General features: G+C 43.1%; 1 protein-coding gene across 1 annotated transcript in view; it reads right to left on the bottom strand.

The window, feature by feature from the left end:
- Positions 1–1389: 1389 nt before the first annotated feature.
- The window catches only part of EFHC2 (EF-hand domain containing 2), an 86333-nt gene continuing 69673 nt past the window's right edge, over positions 1390–18049 (bottom strand). The window contains exons 12-15 of the mRNA XM_083172666.1: positions 14850–15047; positions 13983–14075; positions 12916–13015; positions 1390–1923 (exon numbers count right to left, since the gene is read on the bottom strand). Of these exons, the coding sequence (XP_083028792.1) occupies positions 1828–1923; positions 12916–13015; positions 13983–14075; positions 14850–15047 (487 nt within the window). The 3' untranslated portion in view covers positions 1390–1827. The remainder of the gene's footprint in view (positions 1924–12915; positions 13016–13982; positions 14076–14849; positions 15048–18049) is intronic.

Raw genomic sequence — 18049 nt, forward strand, 5'->3', positions numbered from 1 at the left:
GAGAGTTAAATTTGGGTGGGGTGTATTGAAACTGAAATTTGAATTGCAGTTTAAAAATAATGCAGACAGTATTTACCCTGCACAGAAACAAAATAACTCACACAAATCTTTTGGGCCCCATACATCAGCAATCACAATTAATGGATTTCCAGATCCAGGGATTTTTTTGGCCAGATAAATGGATTCTACAATCTATTTGACTTGCCCACACATTACAGATTTATTTCAGTGATCGGCAGATTTTTCCATCTAAAGATTGCATCTTCATATCTGGAAATTGCCCAATCGATTGTCATTTCAGCTGTTCATAATGTAAATAGAGGAAGAAGACGAAACGGGAATGCCCACACATAAAAAAGATCCGCAGATAATACCAGATTATTAAGCATGTTTAAAAATCTGATTAAGCAATCAATTGGAGATCCCTATTAATTTTTGATTGGGATTGCTAAAAGGGGGAGCCCACACATCTAAAATTAATTGTGGCAATCATCTCCTGATCTCAGGATTGTCACAATTAATTGCTGATGTATGGGGCCCATAACTCTCTGTATACGTTACATCTGCCCCCATCCTGCAGTGCACATGGTTTTTTATATATATATATATATATATATATATATATATATACAGGTCGAGTATCCCGTATCCGAGTATCCGTTATCCGAATTATTCCGAAATACGGACATTCCAGAAAGTGCAAAAAAAATTTTTTTTTGCTAAAAACTCACTGGGGACATTTGTAACAGCATCACTGGGGACATGATATGTAACTGGCACTATATATGTGCAAGACAATGATTGCTTGCCATTCAAATTCAGTGCTGAGATAGTACACACATTTTGTTTCACGTTTTGAAACCTTGTTTTTTGAACAATTAAAATATATTTGTGTGTATTTTATGTGGTAATAAAATATATTTGTGTGTATATTATGTGTTTATACAGCATACATGCAAGATACTTCAAAATACATCATTGAAATATTAAAATATTCCGAAATACGGAATAATCCGTTATCCAAATTTCTCCTGGTCCCGAGCATTTTGGATACGGGATACTCAACCTGTATATACACAAAACTGGTTGGTAAGATTGGCTAATCATACACCTGAATATACTCCTACAAAATCCATATGCAAGTGTAGCTAGAAGAATTGATGCATAGGGGTATTTTATGTGGATTTTTCTGTCATTCGGAAAAATTGACACTTTTCACTAATTTTCAGTCATGTAGGTGGCTAAAAATTACAGGACAACTCTTTTGTCGGAAAATATATCATTCTGTATAAGATACTGGAATCATTTTTTTTCTTGAAATGTTTGTTTTTTAATTTTACAGTTTACCTAAATCCGAAAATTCCATTTGATTGAGAAAAGTCAGTTTTATAATGAAAATAAGAAAAAAATGAATAGAGAAAATACACAAAGTATGCAGTCTAGCTTGTTATGTCTTGGATTAGTACACAGACTACAAATGGGAATTCTGGCCTGGGGTTGTCAAGAGAATCCAATTATGCCTAAAAAGTTTTGAAAATAAAACATTAAATGTTTCTTATTAATGAACACAGAGAAAACTAAAGTAAGCAAACTAGAAGTCAACATCACCATATGATTTTATCTATCACATTATCACATTACTAATATAAAATCATACAGGAAAAACCGGTTTATGTTCTAGGTTATTTTATTTTGCTCCCGAAAACAGCAGTACGTGTGTACTATTGGTACATTGATGTCTTTCCATAACAGTTTCTAATGAGAGACACAACGGAAATACAGACATGTATGACACACGGAGGAGAGAACATGAAAATGGCTGCCGGTTTATTCCCGGGAACCAAACAAATCATCAAGAAGCAGCAGGTAGTTCACACTGTTTACAGCATTGCTGGTAGCTTGTCCACTCCACTCAGCATCAAACTAAAAAAAGAGAAAGAGCGATTAAAAAAGGTAGTGCCTTTTTATACATTGTACGGCCCATAGATGGCGTTTCAGCAAAACCTGCTCCATTATGAATAACAAAAAGAAAAAGAGGAAACTGCATTTATTTAGTAACTGTCAGACCTTAGGGGGTGTAAGTCTAAGGGGTAAGTCCTAGGGGGTGATTCAGACCTGATCGCTCAGGTCTGAATACGCTACCCCGGCTGATGTTTTACGACGAGTTTTACGATCGCCAGGGCGTATGCTCAATAATGGGTGGGAAGGGAGCAGCCATGGCACAGGCACAGGGGACCGCCCAGCGGTTTATGGGCGCACGAATAGAAATACTGGGCGTACCCCCTGTGAAAGCAGGCGTATCCATGACTGCTTGAGGCGGGCTGCTGACGTCATATGACGTGAGCACCCGCCCCCATTTGCCCATCTCCATCCAGGATAATAGTAAGTATAGTTTACTATGTGAGCGACCATCTAATGATTTTTCCTAAGTGCGTCCGCATGCGTCCGTAAGCGTACACATCCACTCACATACTAGTGCGGGGATTAGCTCAGTGGGGGGCGTTGCGTTCGGCAGGCGGCGTTTACCTGCTTGCTAGGCAGCAAATATATGCAGCCTAGCAAGCATGTCTGAATCAGTCTCTTAGTGACCTTAACAACATTAGGGGTGTTTCTAGAGAAAATATGCGTACATAGGCTCACCATACTCTGCCTTTACACTGGGATGCTCATGAATTACACAGGGCCTAAATCAGACCTGATCACAGCTGTGTGAATTCACATAACCGCCGATTAACGTTACTATGCGCATGCTTACAGCCCGTAGTATGAATGCGCGATGCCTGCCAGCGATGAAATCCTCCTCCTTTTTTCCTTCACTAGCTATTTGCAAGGTGATTGATCTGGGGGTGGTAACCAGCCATGTAGTGGGCGTGCTAAGAATAATGCAGGCATGCCAGAAAAGTACTAGGCATGCCTAGGACAATGCAGGCGTGTGCAAGCGTTTTAGGAGAGGGTGTGACATCAGCTCCAGGCCGGATATGCTGCCTGGACATTTTTGTTCGGCTATGAATTCATACACATCCATTTGCAATGCGGGATTTCACTCTAGCGGGGCGGCATCTACCTGTTCACTGGATACTGCTAATTCACACAGCAGCAATCAGGTCAGAATCGGGACCACGGGTTCTGTGGCTGGCTGACTGCAAGCCCGCATCTCTATCATCCACAGAACCTGTGTAATTCATGAGCGTTAGGCTTACATCTCATCCCTTTCATTCTGGACACATATAATTACACACGTTCTGTGACTGGCTGACGTCAAGACTCCATTTCACCTGGTTTTAATCAGCCACAGAACCTGGATGAGGTGGTAACCCTAATAGATGTGTCCAGGTTTGAAGGGATACATGGTGAGCCTATGCATACACATAACACTGACATTATTTTCTTCCCATTATAGCCAGGATAGGTCAGAAAAGAATATGAATGAGGGAATTCAAATAGACCCAAATGGAGCACACGTGCATTAAATAGCCTGTTTTTAGCAGCTGCCACTGTGTCAACCCTTATATGTATGAACTTATCCCAGACCCTTTAAAACTGTAATTTACCGGGCAAGACAAAGAGACCCTAATTGAATAACTGAACAACCCCTTTTCACCTGCGGTAAGCTACTAAGTCTAATTAAATTCCCCCCATATAAGTGTTTAACAAACAGCAAATGTTGTGCCATATAGCAAGAAAAGGGTTGCTGTGTTTAATTTCAAAATGTCTGTTTCTAGTCACCTGACATGTTGGTGATATATTTGTACTCCTGTTATCAGATAGAGGAGTATATAAGTATAGTTTGTTGACTCTCCTGGACAAGCCAAAAAAAAAACTGCTTTGTTTTCAAGAATTTGAGTGAAGCAACATTTAATATATATACATGCATACATATTTGTGTAGACTCTAGCTCTCCTCCCTTGACGTCTCGCCTTAAGTACTGTACTATCTTGTGTAGCCAACTTTCTCTGCTATCTACACATGATGTCCCAACAATACCTATAGCTCAACATCTCCAAAACAGAGAATATCATCTTCCCTCCTCCCCCATTGGCAAGAACATCACAATGTTATCTCTGTCTCCAATTCCCACTGCCTTGGTGTCACCCAGACTCAGTGATGCTTTATTGCTCACAGCAGTGTTGCTATTGGACAATGGAGTATTTTATTGCTTACATGATTTTAAATGATCACTGTATGCTGATTAGCACTGTTATATCTGATTTGCTCTCCTGTCCACACTTATACCCCTTTCATACTACTGTGCCGGGTCACACCCGGAATTTTGTACACGAGTCCATCTCGGGTACAACCCAGTAGATACCCCTTTTAGAATGGTGGCCCAACCTGGCTTACTGCCCTGGTTGGTGACATCACCACCAAAGCTACCTGAGACAGCACTTGGAGATGTGATCTCCAAGAGGTGATTCTTCCTATGCTGTGGGGTCCGGGATCGTATCAACCCAACTAACACGCTCTAACTGCACAGAGAGCCACGTTAAACCAGTGTTCAACCCTGCTTGCTACCCAAGTTGAAATGCCGGGTCTCTCAACCTGGGTTCTTTCACACTGGACAGTATTCCAGGCTGTGTATTCACGTGCAATAACCCGGGTAATTGGTAGCGTGAAATGGGTATTAATGTATTTTCACAAACCAGTGCAGAAAGGGGCTATTTGTACTGATGAGTGCAATTTCCCCACTTGCAAATACCGTTCAGCTAAGTCAGGGGGAGGCTGTTTGGCTCCCCTCCACGTTTGGTGGCAATGCCATAAACTGAAGGGCTTTGGGCAACATGAACATAAAAATATGAACTCTGGTTATCCAATTCCTGAGACTCCAGAATTCTAGCTCCTTAGTTTAATGGATATGCCACTCTCCCAACATAAAAAAATCGCTACTATGGCATTTAGTAAACGCAGCCTTGTGTTTGGAGACCTTCTGTACAACCTACAATATCCCGCTGGATACAAAGGGCAGTATTCAATGCTCCCTAATCACCATTTTTTTTCGGCAAATTGGGCTGTTTTCACTCTCTGCAGTGAATCTTTTTCACTGAAAATCTGATTCACCCTATTCAATGTTCACGGTTCGCCGTAAGCGAACAGTGAATGCCGGCCAGTTCTCCTTTTCATGCTCGCTGCAATTCGCTGGTGTATTTCACTGGGGTTTTAACTGTGATTCGCCGGGATGCTAGGAGGGAGAACTGCTTTCACCATGATTTTCGCCGTGATTCACAGTTTTTCATTCGCCATCTTTTTAAGGTGAACTGGAATGTGTTCTTTTAAAATTAAGGCAGGGGGAGTCGCTCATTACATATTCACTGCACTGGTCCCGCTTATTACATATGCACAAGTGGGACCAGTGCAGCCCTCTTGTCAATCTTCCTTGTCTTCTCTTTCCCCGGTCCTTTTTTTTTCTAAAAATATGGATATTTGATTGTCGTTTGTATCAGAAATAATTGATACTTAAGATATGAACGTGTTCTTCTAACCAATGTAGTGCAATTGTATGTGTGTTCTTTCATTTATAACTAATAAAAATTAGTTAGCAAAATACTGTATAAACTGAGCTGCTTAGCTTAATTATTGGCTAAAAATGTGAGCCAAATGCAACATTATTTGGTGAGCCCCTAACACTAAAGTCAGAACAGGCCAACTACCCCAGGGTATTATGCTGGTGAGAGGTTAAAGTGTAAAGGTCCCCATACGGATGAGTCAGACCTAATTTCTCCGGCAGCTCCCCGGGACAGGTCAGATAAGATTAGGCACTTGATGTGCCATTTTTTACATGGAGGGGGGAGGGGGCTACACATTCATTTGTATGGTTTTTTTTTAAGTGCACCTGCAGCCAGGCTTTCCATGCCCACCTCTCAGGTTACCTTGCCGGCTCATGGCATCCCCCGGCCGCCGCCTCTGTTCACCCCCCACCCGCTGCCTCTGTTTGAACCCCACCCTGTTCCTGGCTGCACATGTGAAATACATGATATTTGGTCCGATTTATTGGCCCGATCCGTCGTATCAAATCTCAGTAGTGTATGGGGGCCTTAAGCGTTACATACAGTAAGAAGCTGAAGCTACTGTATGTTACATAGATAGAAAAATTATTATTGTTAAAACAAAAGTGCTAGAATTAGTATTACAATGTGATGCAATGTGATGCTCCTGGGCAGACAGGCCACACCAACCCATGGGGCCCTTGGCCCAAACTCATCCCTAAAACTGACAAATTGTATACATTTATTCATCATAGTGCCTTTTCCATTTTTTCCTCAATACGCTGGACATTTACATTGCTGCCCTCATATACTTTCCATGCACAGAGATTTATTATCCTTCTCCATAATAAAGTGGACATGTATTTTCGGTACTCTTTACCTAGAACGGCGCCCGTCGCGGGCATCGCGGGTACATTTATGGCTACCCGCGACGCGACCGACGCGATGCCCGCGATTTTCCTATTGAAAACCATGTTAAACCTGAAAAATCGCGTCGGTCGCGTCGCGGCCGGCCATAAATGTACCCGCGATGCCCGCGACGCGATGTCCGCGATTTCCCATAGGGAACAATGTTAAAAGGCAGATTGACCGCGATTTTACCGTTAAATGCCTCAATGACCGCGATTTTGACATAGGAAACAATGTTAAATGGGCCACAGAGCCCAAATAGTCCCCCTGAAGTCTTAAATGGCCCCCAAAATTTTTAACGCCACCCCACGATCAACGTGAACCCGAAGCGTGGCGAGCGCAGCGGTACGCGTCCTACGACCTTTTCATGCCCTACTATCCACGTCGGCGTGGAGTTGAGAATAGAATAGTGTGGCGAGCGCAGCGAGCCACCGAGCCCGAAGCGTGGCGAGCGCAGCGAGCCCCGCGAGGGGACGCGGATACCTTGACAGGTAAACGCGTCCCCTCGCGGGCTTCACAGGTGTCCGTGGCGACGCGGACACCTGTGAAGCCCGCGAAGGGACGCGTTTACCTGTGAAGGTATCCGCGTCCCCTCGCGGGGCTCGCTGCGCTCGCCACGCTTCGGGCTCGGTGGCTCGCTGCGCTCGCCACACTATTCTATTCTCAACTCCACGCCGACGTGGATAGTAGGGCATGAAAAGGTCGTAGGACGCGTACCGCCGCCCCTCGCGGGCTCGCTGCGCTCGCCACGCTTCGGGTTCACGTTGATCGTGGGGTGGCGTTAAAAATTGTGGGGGCCATTTAACAATTCAGGGGGACTATTAGGGCTCTGTGGCCCATTTAACATTGTTTCCTATGTAAAAATCGCGGGCATTGAGGCATTTAACGCTAAAATCGCGGTCAATCTGCCTTTTTAACATTGTTCCCTATGGGAAAATCGCGGTAATCGCGGGTACCCGATTTTGATGTACCCGCGATTTACCCGCGATTACCGCGATTGCCGCGATTTTACCCGCGATCCCGCGATTTCAATCGTGGGCGCCGTTCTAGGTAAAGAGTACCGTATTTTCCCATGTGGTCTACATGTATCGGTCTATTAATTGTTTATTAATTAAATTTATGCTAATATCGGTCCGATAGTAACTTCAGAACTTGTTTAGCGCTCTTTAAATGTCTTCATTGAAAAACCTTTTCCAATATGCAGTATGTAAATGACAGAGAGCCATGCTAATTAAAAACACCCTTTTGCAGATGGGAGGGGCGCTAATCCACACTGAAAGAGTCGCTGACATACTGTAGGGCATAGGTGCTGAATTATGTTTTTGCTGGTGGGTGTTCAAGCCAAAAATATAGGGGAGTGGCTTTATGGGGAAGGAGGCCTGGCCACAAAATAATAACAATTTATATTATGCGCCCGCGGAAGGACACATTCACGTGACATATAATAGTCCACTGTCCAGTCCCGAGTTCCTCCGGATAGCATACCTCCCACCCCATCTGTCATGTGCTCTGACTGTCCACCCCTGTCCCCTCCAGTGGCGCAGCAGTGACAGCCTGGCCTGCGCATAAGCTGGGTCGGGGTCCCTCCTCTGTCCCTCCTCTGTCCCTCCTCTCCATCCCCCAGGCCAGGTGGCCAATCCCCACAGCAGGAGTGTGAGTGTCAGTCACACAGTGCTCCCTCCACCAGCTGGCCAGCCCCGTCCGGTGCCCTGTGCTGCGCACCGCTCAGCCGATCAGTGAGTCAGCCACCCGGCCCTGCACATGCGTATACTGTATTAGCATATACTCATGTGCTGAGTAAAAACATTGGTCCCCGGAGCGAATACACCATGGACCGATCGGGCCAATAGAACCGAACCAAGGTACTTATATATAAGGTCAAGAGCTGGTTATTCTTGAAACATTTACTAAAGACACTATTAGATAATTGTTTAATTAGTTTTACCTACTTTCATTTTATTTTTATTAAATGCTTTATTAGTGACAGGAACACTAATTGTGGTTATGCTAGGTGTATTTTGCCTTAAATGATTGCACTGTAATAAACAATGTTATATGGGGGCATGGACTGTTTGTCATAAAAAGGAGCTATGTTGGGCCATATGTAATGACGCCTGAGTTGTCCATAGATGTGGCACCTGTGCTGCCTAATTGCCTGTTCTGAGATGATGTGGATGCAGGCGGGACTGCTCCTCCTCCATGCATGTGTAATGAGTGGCTGGCAGCCGGGACATCTAGACGTGGCATCACTCATGATATCACGTGTATTGCGCAGTGTGCTGGGGCACGACTCCCCGCCCCCGCCAGCACTGTGTGGAGCTGCTCAGTGGCAGGGGGTCCATCTGGCATATAGGTTGCTTTGTACAAACCCCCTTAGCAACAAGCATAAAACCTCTTTGGCATCAAGCAGAAAGCCTCTGGCATTGACCACATAACCCCTGGAATCGAGCATGTAACTCCTGGTATTGAGAAAGAACAATGAGCATGTAGGTAAGCGGCACTTATGTGCCATAATATGTCATGGGCATCTCAGTGTGTGGCATAGGTATAATGGGCATCTCAGTGTGATACATATGTATAATGGGCATCATGGTGTGTGGCATATGTATAATGGGCATCACGGTGTGGGGCATATGTATAATGGGCATCATGGTGTGTGGCGTATATATAATGGGCATCTCGGTGTGTGGCATATGCATAATAAGCATCACAGTGTGTGGCATATGTATAATGGGCATCACAGTGTGTGGCATATCTGTAATGAGCATCATGGTGTGCGGCCTATGTATAATGGGCATCACTGTGAGGGGAATATGTATAATGGAGCACGGTCGCCGCATTTTGGGGTGGATGCTTCAAAGCATCTCACTCAGGATAGTAGTAGGCCTCACATTGTTTGAATCCTCACCCCCGTAAAAGCTCCCCCCACATTTCCACCTACTCTGCTCCTTCCCAGAGAGTTCCTGAACCTATTTTTCTACAAAAAAAGCACTGCCTACACCTCTGGCCAAATTGGGCGTCATTACATCCGGCCCATTGTGTCTGTTTGTGATAAAACTGGAGCATGGTCTGGCTGGCTGTCATAAGAGGGGAGGCATGGTCTTTCTGCTTGGCATAAAAGGGGGTACAGAGTAGGTCTCTCATAAAAAGGGGCCATGATCTGTCTGTCATAAAAGGGGCCATGATCTGTCTGTCATAAAAGTGGCCATGGTCTGTCTGTCTGTCTGTCTTAAAAGGGGCTACGGTCTGTCTGTCTGTCTGTCATAAAAGGGGGCCACGGTCTGTCTGTCTGTTATAAAAGGGGGCCATGGTCTGTATGTTTGTCATAAAAGGGGGCTATGGTCTGGTCTGAGCATGACCAGAAAAAGACATAGAACGGACACAAATGATAAGACATATAATATAATAAGCAAAATGATAAGCCATATAATATATTTATACTGTATGTTCTTATAATACTGAAACCCAGTTTCTTAGTCTGGCTTACATTTGTGACAATAATAGTTTAGAGAATCTTAAAACTTCTGACATCAGTTGTCACAATTGTGTCCCAGGAATAGAAGGGAATGAATCACACATTCATTCCAAACTGCTCACAGTCTGTATATTTTTCACCATGCAACTAACGAACAAAACCAATGATTAATTCCCTCTTACACCTTGTGTCTGTATGATAACGCCTTTTTAAATAATATGAGTGCTAACATTACAAATGCACTCCCATAAGCCCTGGTAATGGCAGACATAACTAAAGGTAAGAAAGCACTGCCATTGATAACAATTGCCAGTATGGGTCCAAAAGGAATTGTGCCGATACTATGGCATCTTGCACACTGCATTATGGGGCTTTTTTCATAGTCTAGGGCACAGGTTTAAAACCTCTGTCCACAGGACCGCCTACAGTGCATGTTTCGCAGATCTCCTCACAGAATGAAGTGAAATAATTAGCTCCACCTGTGGATCTTTTAAAATGTGTCAGTCAGTAATGAGAGCACCTATTGGGTGACCTGGAAAACGTGACCTGCGTGGAGTCCTGAGGACCTAGTTTGAGAACCAATGGTCTAGAGCAGTGGTTCTCAACCTCGGTCCTCAAGGACACATTTGTTCGGAAAATGGGCAAAACCATGTGCAATGCAGGTGGGGCAGATGTAACATGTGAAGAGAGTTAAATGTGGGTGGGGTGTGTTGAAACTGAAATCTAAATTGCAGTGTAAAAATAAAGCAGCCAGTATTTACCCTGCACAGAAACAAAATAACTCACACAAATCTAACTCTCTCTGCGCATGTTACATCTGCCCCAACTGCAGTGCACATGGTTTTGCCCATTTTCCGAACAAATTTGTACTGCAATCAGATCTGAATAAGGGCCATAGTGTGGTAGTTGACTATCCTTAATGTTTGAGGTAAAAAATATAAGCATTAATAAAAAGAGCAACAGACACTATGGGGGAAATTTACTAAAGGAAATTTGTAAAAAAATAGGTGTATTTGTATTTAGAAATACACTTATTTTTGACATTTACTATCCCGAAAATACGGCAATTCGTGCACATCAATACGAATACGAATTGCCGTATTTTCGGGATAGTAAGGGCCTTATTCTGATCGGTGCGGATATTCCCGCATGCGGACGGACCGCCGATGTGGATCGTCTGCGCATGTGCAGAGGTCACTCTGCGCATGTGCAGGCGATTTCGCCGCACGGATTCTTTATACGCCGCACAGGGGGCGTAGAGGGGCGTGAGGGGCTACTTAGCCTCATTACCCTATGCATACGCCCCGCGTTTCATGGGCGTTCCCATGCAAACGCGGGGCGTATGCATGGTAATGAGGCCGTGACGCGTGGGTACGGGGCGGGCATCTGACATCGCCGGATGTCAGCTGCCCGCCCCCATACATGATTTCACACGGACAAGTGTCCGTGTGGTCTTGTGTTGTGGGACCTGGTGGAGCGTGCGGCCCTGCATTCGATGTTCGGCGACCATCGAATGCAGGGGCTGCTCCCAAGACGGAGGAGGCGTATCCCCGTCCAATTTCATGCGGATCGCCACATATCCGCTTACGGACGGCAGGTGGCGATCCGTATGGAAGGCGGGGATTCGCCTGCACGGTTGCGGCCGCATATTCTGATCGGGCCGCACCGATCAGAATAAGGCCCTAAATGTCAAAAATAAGTGTATTTCTAAATACAAATACACCTATTTTTTTACAAATTTCCTTTAGTAAATTTCCCCCTATATCTGAGTGATGGTGTTTTCTATTGCGTTAATGGTACTCTATGTAATATTGTCAATGTGTGCTATATACCATATACTGTAAGTGCTATATGTGCTATTTAATGTTATAAGAATGTGCCCACTAGGTCAAGGTGTTCATTACACATGGAGCCACCTGCAGTATTTCCCCACTCAAAAAATAAATAAAACTAAACTGCTTTGTTAGAACCAGGCTGTGTACCCTAATACCGCAGCCATAACCAGAGCATGATGGAAGACTATGGGCCAGATGTATCAAACTTCAAAGAGTGATAAACAACCAGCCAATCAGCTCTTGTCTGTCATTTTTCATTCCCTGCCTGTAATATGACAGTTAGGAGGTGATTGGCTGGTTGTTTATCACTCTCCATTTTATCACTTTTTGAAGATTGATAATCACTCCAGCGGAGGTGACATCATAAAGGTGACAGCAAGAAGTGGCAGTCCAGGCTGTGGTACAATGTCGCCATGCTTCTGCGTAGCCCTGTGAGTTTATATTTCTGTGGATCTCTGTTAATGTAGATCCATGGATTCTATTTTATTAAATTATCTGGAGTTTTTAAATGTATTTATTTGAGTATAATGACAAATGTATGCCCTGCTGTGAATGATTACAAATATTAGGTTTCTCCGCATTGATCTATGACATGTACAAAACATAACTTGTCACCATGTCCTTATCCATGGTACATGGATGACTAAGGTACAATTCAGCACCATTAAATATTCTTATAAAATACAGTGGGGCCATATAATAAAAGATTTTCTATTGACTATGATATTATATGTTTTATTATGTGTGTGAATAAACAATTATTCTTCCATGGAACCCAACCTGCTTTCTGCATACAACCATGTATAATCAATAACTGCATGCCACAGTATGACAACCCCGTACAATAAGCCTGTATGTATTATATTTCCTACTCCAATATCCTAATTCTGTTAATGTGTTACAATTCTATACAAGAAGGAACAAATGGGCATATTAATAAAAAAAAGTAATTGTAATTTATGTTATACTGACAGGATAAACATGTTCATTTCACAATACTGTGATCGTATAGTAATGGTGATTCCTCTTATTGTTCAAGCTAATGCAGCAGTGGGATAAAACCAAGTACCATATATTTGTTTTGTTTGTTGTTATGTTGCTAAGCATATTGCATAGGTCAAAATACCATAGGAGCCTTTAATAGGAACAATATCCTTCTGCAGAGCTTGCAGAGCCTGCAGACGGCAGACTTACGGAGCAGAGCCTTTCAGTTTACCTCAGTTGGTGTAGTCTGCCGTATTGTACTTGGATTTTCTCTCCAGTTAAGACCAGACACCAGTTTCACATAATTCATTTGACCATCATTTTCCTTATGGCTATGCAGAAATAAAATAAAAACAGCATTATATTAATAGATTATTTAAGAACTGGACGAAACAATTGCAACCTTGTGTCAATAATGAAATATCTGAATATGGACATCAGCGCGGATCCAACATAAAGACCAATGAATGTTACAGAGGCCATGTCTACAGTTTTATAACTTTTTTTCGGCTATTTGATTTAGTACCAAGCTCAGAAACTTCACAAACTAGAAACACATGTGGACTCTGTGCAGTTGTTGCTTACTACACATATTTAGTTACATTTGTTGACATGGTGCGTTTGTTACACTGTTGGGAGCCCGCTGCGCCTTTGTACTGTTTTCACTCTCTCATCACCTCTTGTCTGCGTCTTATTGACCCATGTTGTTATAATATTCCATGCTTAAACATAACAAGAGAACCATTTGGCTAAAATGTACATTTCAAATAATGTTGTCCACAATACCTACGGTGATTATTTTATGAACACCTAAATAAAATTGTCACTTCTGTTTTCACTTTATACTGTACAGTATGTCTGTCTTATAATGCCAGTGTCCTAACGGAATATATCTGTGATATATATATATATATATATATATATATATATATATATATATATATTGTCTGTAGTCAGACACCATGGAAATTGTGTTTTGCCACCCAGTAGTAGATTTGTGGAGTTGTAAAAGAAACTCTGATTCATAATCACCGGGGTAAGTAATCATAACATGCACTATATAAAATCAACTCCATGCGTAGTTGGATAGTAGGGGTATGAAAAAATGGGGTGCATTTAACATGGAAGTCCAGATAATACATAAGTACCATGATTTCATATTAGAGGCAACTATGGCTCACATTAGGCAGAACTAAGGATATTTGTGTACACTTACTGTAGTGTAATGCTCTTTACATTGTATCATATAAATCAGTAACATGTATCCAACATTTTCTGAAATTAAATTGAAAAACTTACTTTTCAAGTATCACTCGGAGGACATCATCTGCTAAGGGTAATTTGAAGGCTTTGCAAATTGTTCTGGTTTCTTGGAGTGGCAGCAAGCCTTTCCTACAATCAGGGGATATACAGTACGGTATATGAAAGTTTGAATAAACACATGTCTTTAAAACATTCATGAGTTGCGTACATATTGTTTTTGAAAGGGTATAATTAGGGGAATTACTATATGTGGGTTTATAGAAGTGGAGACCAGATGCTATTATCTTCTAGAAGGTGCTTGATTTGGTAGAATCTGATTGGATATTATGGGCAACATGTCCACTTAAACCCACACCTTAGTAAATATATCCCTAGGAGTACATACAGATTTAAGTGTACTAATGTCAGGCATTCAGTTTACATGTATTCTGCATGTATTTACATAGCAATATTACCTAGTAAAATTAATATTAAATTCATATGAAATATCTTGTGTTTTAACTTCAGTAGCTAATCATCAGATAAATAAGAAAATCCACAATTCTCTAGTAGAAAAACAAACTTAGTTTAGCATACAATAACTGGGGCATGCTAATTTAGGAATTTAATTTACCACAGCTAATTGGCCACCAGGCCCAATTCAATTAGCCTCAATGCTAGCACTTACCGGGCATTATTTTTCAGGATCCACCAATAATCCCCAATAAATTATCTGTATTCATGGCCGTAATCATGAAAGCACTTGTGGTAAAGCCCATTTTTAGTCCTACAATCTTATGGGAATAATACAATTCTGCCTTTAATCTGTTTGTGACTATAACACTGCAATGCATTGCCAACACTGCAATTCGATTGGCCTCTGTCCCTTAGAAATGAAATCCTTGCCAATGAATTTGTCTTTACCTTTCGCGGTCATTGTAAACAAAGGCATCAGAAAGTTTGCCAAAGTTTTCAAATGACTTCTTCTTCAGTTGTTCTTGGGCAACAGCCATCAGAAGACCTAAATCAACTTCTGGCTTCTCTCGTATACTGTAGTAGCGTCCTACAGTCATTATTTCATGCTCCGTTAGTTTTCTGTCTGAAATCTCTACAATGACATTTCTAGGGATAAAATGAATTAGAATTATGTTTTTTCAGCAAAAAATAATATATCAGTCATTATAATCTACAGACTAAAAGCATATTCTGACTCTGTGATCTTTCTTTAATTTTTCAACCATAAATAAGTAGTTTGGGCTAAAAGCAAAAAAAAGATCATGCACAAAACAGTCTATTTAACAGACAGCAGAATAGCCTTTGCAATTATTATTCACTTATATTGTTCTCTGGACTATGTCTCATTATTAAAAGTGCACGGTGTACTGTGTAGTCACTTCTTATATTTATCCTTAGACAGGTTTAAAAGCCAGTTCTCTGTATGACCTAACATTCATTCTACTAGGCTAGGATGATGGAGAAATAAATATGTGCAGGTTATTATACAGCTCCAGGCAAACAACTGTGTCACATGCACTAAGGGCCTAATTCCGACCCCATCGTACAGGGCCAAATTCATCCCAGTTTCCGATGGTGGGGGGGTCACGCATGTGCGAATATGTGCATGTACAGACCCCCTAGGCAAATGCCCTCGGCAAGTATCACACTCGCCAAGGCATTCGCACAGGTAAGGGAGGGAAGGGGGCCGGCAGCAGGGGAATGTCCAGCATTTTACGGGCGTCCCCATGAAAATGACAGGCAGATCAAAGGGGGGGGGTTGCAATTTGGCGTGGTGGCGCTAACCTGTTCGCTATCATCATCATCGTCCTGCTGTTGGATTCTCGTGAGACTCAGCTTCATTCCAGATTTGGATTCCAGACAGCACGTGCCGACACAGCTCAACCATGGGATGTAGGAGGGTCCGCAGGAGCAAGGCACCTATACTGACTTCTTTGAGAGGCAGGCTCCTCCCTTCTGCATCCCAGAATTCCTCAGTTCAACTTCTAAAGCACACTAGGATACATTACTCAGTACAACGCCTGAACATATTAATATGCATAATCAAAATAACCAATATCATGACAATACATGAACGCTATAAACTTACTGAGCGTAAGGGAGGGATCGCTGTGTCACCAGGATGGACTCAGAGAAAGGGATTCGAATGGTAAATTCTTACAAAAATCCCCTTTTCTCTTTCGTCCATCCTGGCGACACAGCTCAGCCATTCAAGAACCGGTCCTTTGGGAGGGTACACTCAGGCTTACAGTTCTCATCACTGCTTGCCCAAATGAAGCGTCTCCAACGCGAACTCATGGAACCTATAGAATTTGGTAAAGGTATGAACAGAGGACCAGGTGGCAGCCCTGCATAACTGCTCCGCTGTAGCCCCATGACGCACAGCCCAAGAGGAAGCAACTGACCTGTTGGTATGGGCATTAATCCTAGAGGGAATCGGTTTGCCTACCTTAGTGTAGGCAAAGGCAATTACTGACCTTAACGATCTAGCAATGGTCTGCTTACAAGCAGGCCACCCTCTCTTATGTACATCATATAGCACCAAAAGCAAATCAGTTTTTCGAATATCCTTTACTCTCTCAACATAGATGCGCAATGCGCGAACAACATCCAGTTTCTTCAACTTGTCCCTATTTCTAGCCTCCTCAGGAGGGCAAAACACCAGGAGTACAATCTCCTGGTTTAAATGAAAATTTGACACTACCTTAGGTAGAAACTTAGACACTCTTATCATGGAAAATCAGAAACAGAGACTTGCAAGACAAGGCCCCCAATTCTGAACAAAAAAATAAGTAAGCAAGAAAGAAATTTAAGATCAGCCTACCTTAAAGGCTCAAACGGAGGTTTTTGTAACACCGACAAAACCAAAGACAGGTCCCAAGGCGCCATCGGCTGCCTATATGGGGGTTTAAGTCTCATAACTCCCTGCAAAAAGGTCTTTACTTCAGGCAAAAGAGCTACCCTAGGCCGACAACTGTACCTTTAAGGACTGCAGGCTAAGTGACCTTGAACCTAGAGGTGTGTACCTTCTGTCGTTCACCTGATATAGCTCTTCCAAACACAATGGTAATTTGCAGCTGATACAGGCTTGCAAGCCCTAAGCATAGTCTGGACAACAAAATCTGAAAATACCTTTATTCCTTAGTAAGGAGGTTTCAAAAGCCAGGCCATGAAAATGAGACAAGCTAGATCCAGGTGCAGAAATGGTCCTTGTTTGAGTAAGTCCGGCTGAAGAGGAAGACGCCAAGAGTCAGTCGACAACCCCAGTATGTCATAATACCACGACCTCCTGGGCCAGTCCAGTGCAATCAGTATGACTTGTACCCCCTGCATCCTCAATCTCTTTAGGACCGGAGGAATCATAGGAAACGGAGGGGAACACGTAGGTGAGGTTGAAACGCCAGGGAACTGTCATGGCATCTACTGCGCATGCGGTCGGATCCCTGGATGCCATCAAGTCTATCTCTGGGAGCCCCAGAGAGTCACTATTTCCTGAAAGACTTCCTGATGTAGCGCCCACTCTCATTCCAGCAGCTCTGCCCTGCTGAGGAAATCCGCTTTTATATTCCGGATCCCTGGAATGAACACAGCTGACAGAGTAGGAATGTTTACTTCTGCCCACTGGAAAATCCACAGGACTTCCTGCATTGCCATCATGCTGTGAGTCCCGCCCTGATGATTCAGGTAAGCCACAGCCGTGGCATTGTCTGACTGTATGCGTACAGGTGATCCCTTCAGAATATCCTCTGCATGTAGGAGGGTCTTCCAAACTGCCCGGAGCTCCAAGATGTTGATCGGCAGTCTGGATTCCTCCTTAGACCACAGACCCTGCAATCTTAGGTGCAGGACCACCGCCCCCCAGCCCCTGAGACTGGTATCGGTTGTGACAACAAGCCAATCCCATGAGCAGAGGGAACGCCCCATTTGCAGAGACTCCGGATCTGTCCACCATATCAAGGAGTCACTTGTCTCCTGAGACAGCAACAGCTGTTCCAGTTTCATGGTTTTTGAATTTCAGAATCTTTAAACTGAAAGGTTCTTGAGTGAAACCTCACAAACTGCACTTCACACTCTGCCAAACTGTTGGATTTGGAGACTGAAGAATCAAC

Source organism: Crinia signifera, chromosome 2 (genome assembly GCF_055691185.1).
Source record: "Crinia signifera chromosome 2, ASM5569118v1, whole genome shotgun sequence".
Taxonomy (NCBI): domain Eukaryota; kingdom Metazoa; phylum Chordata; class Amphibia; order Anura; family Myobatrachidae; genus Crinia; species Crinia signifera.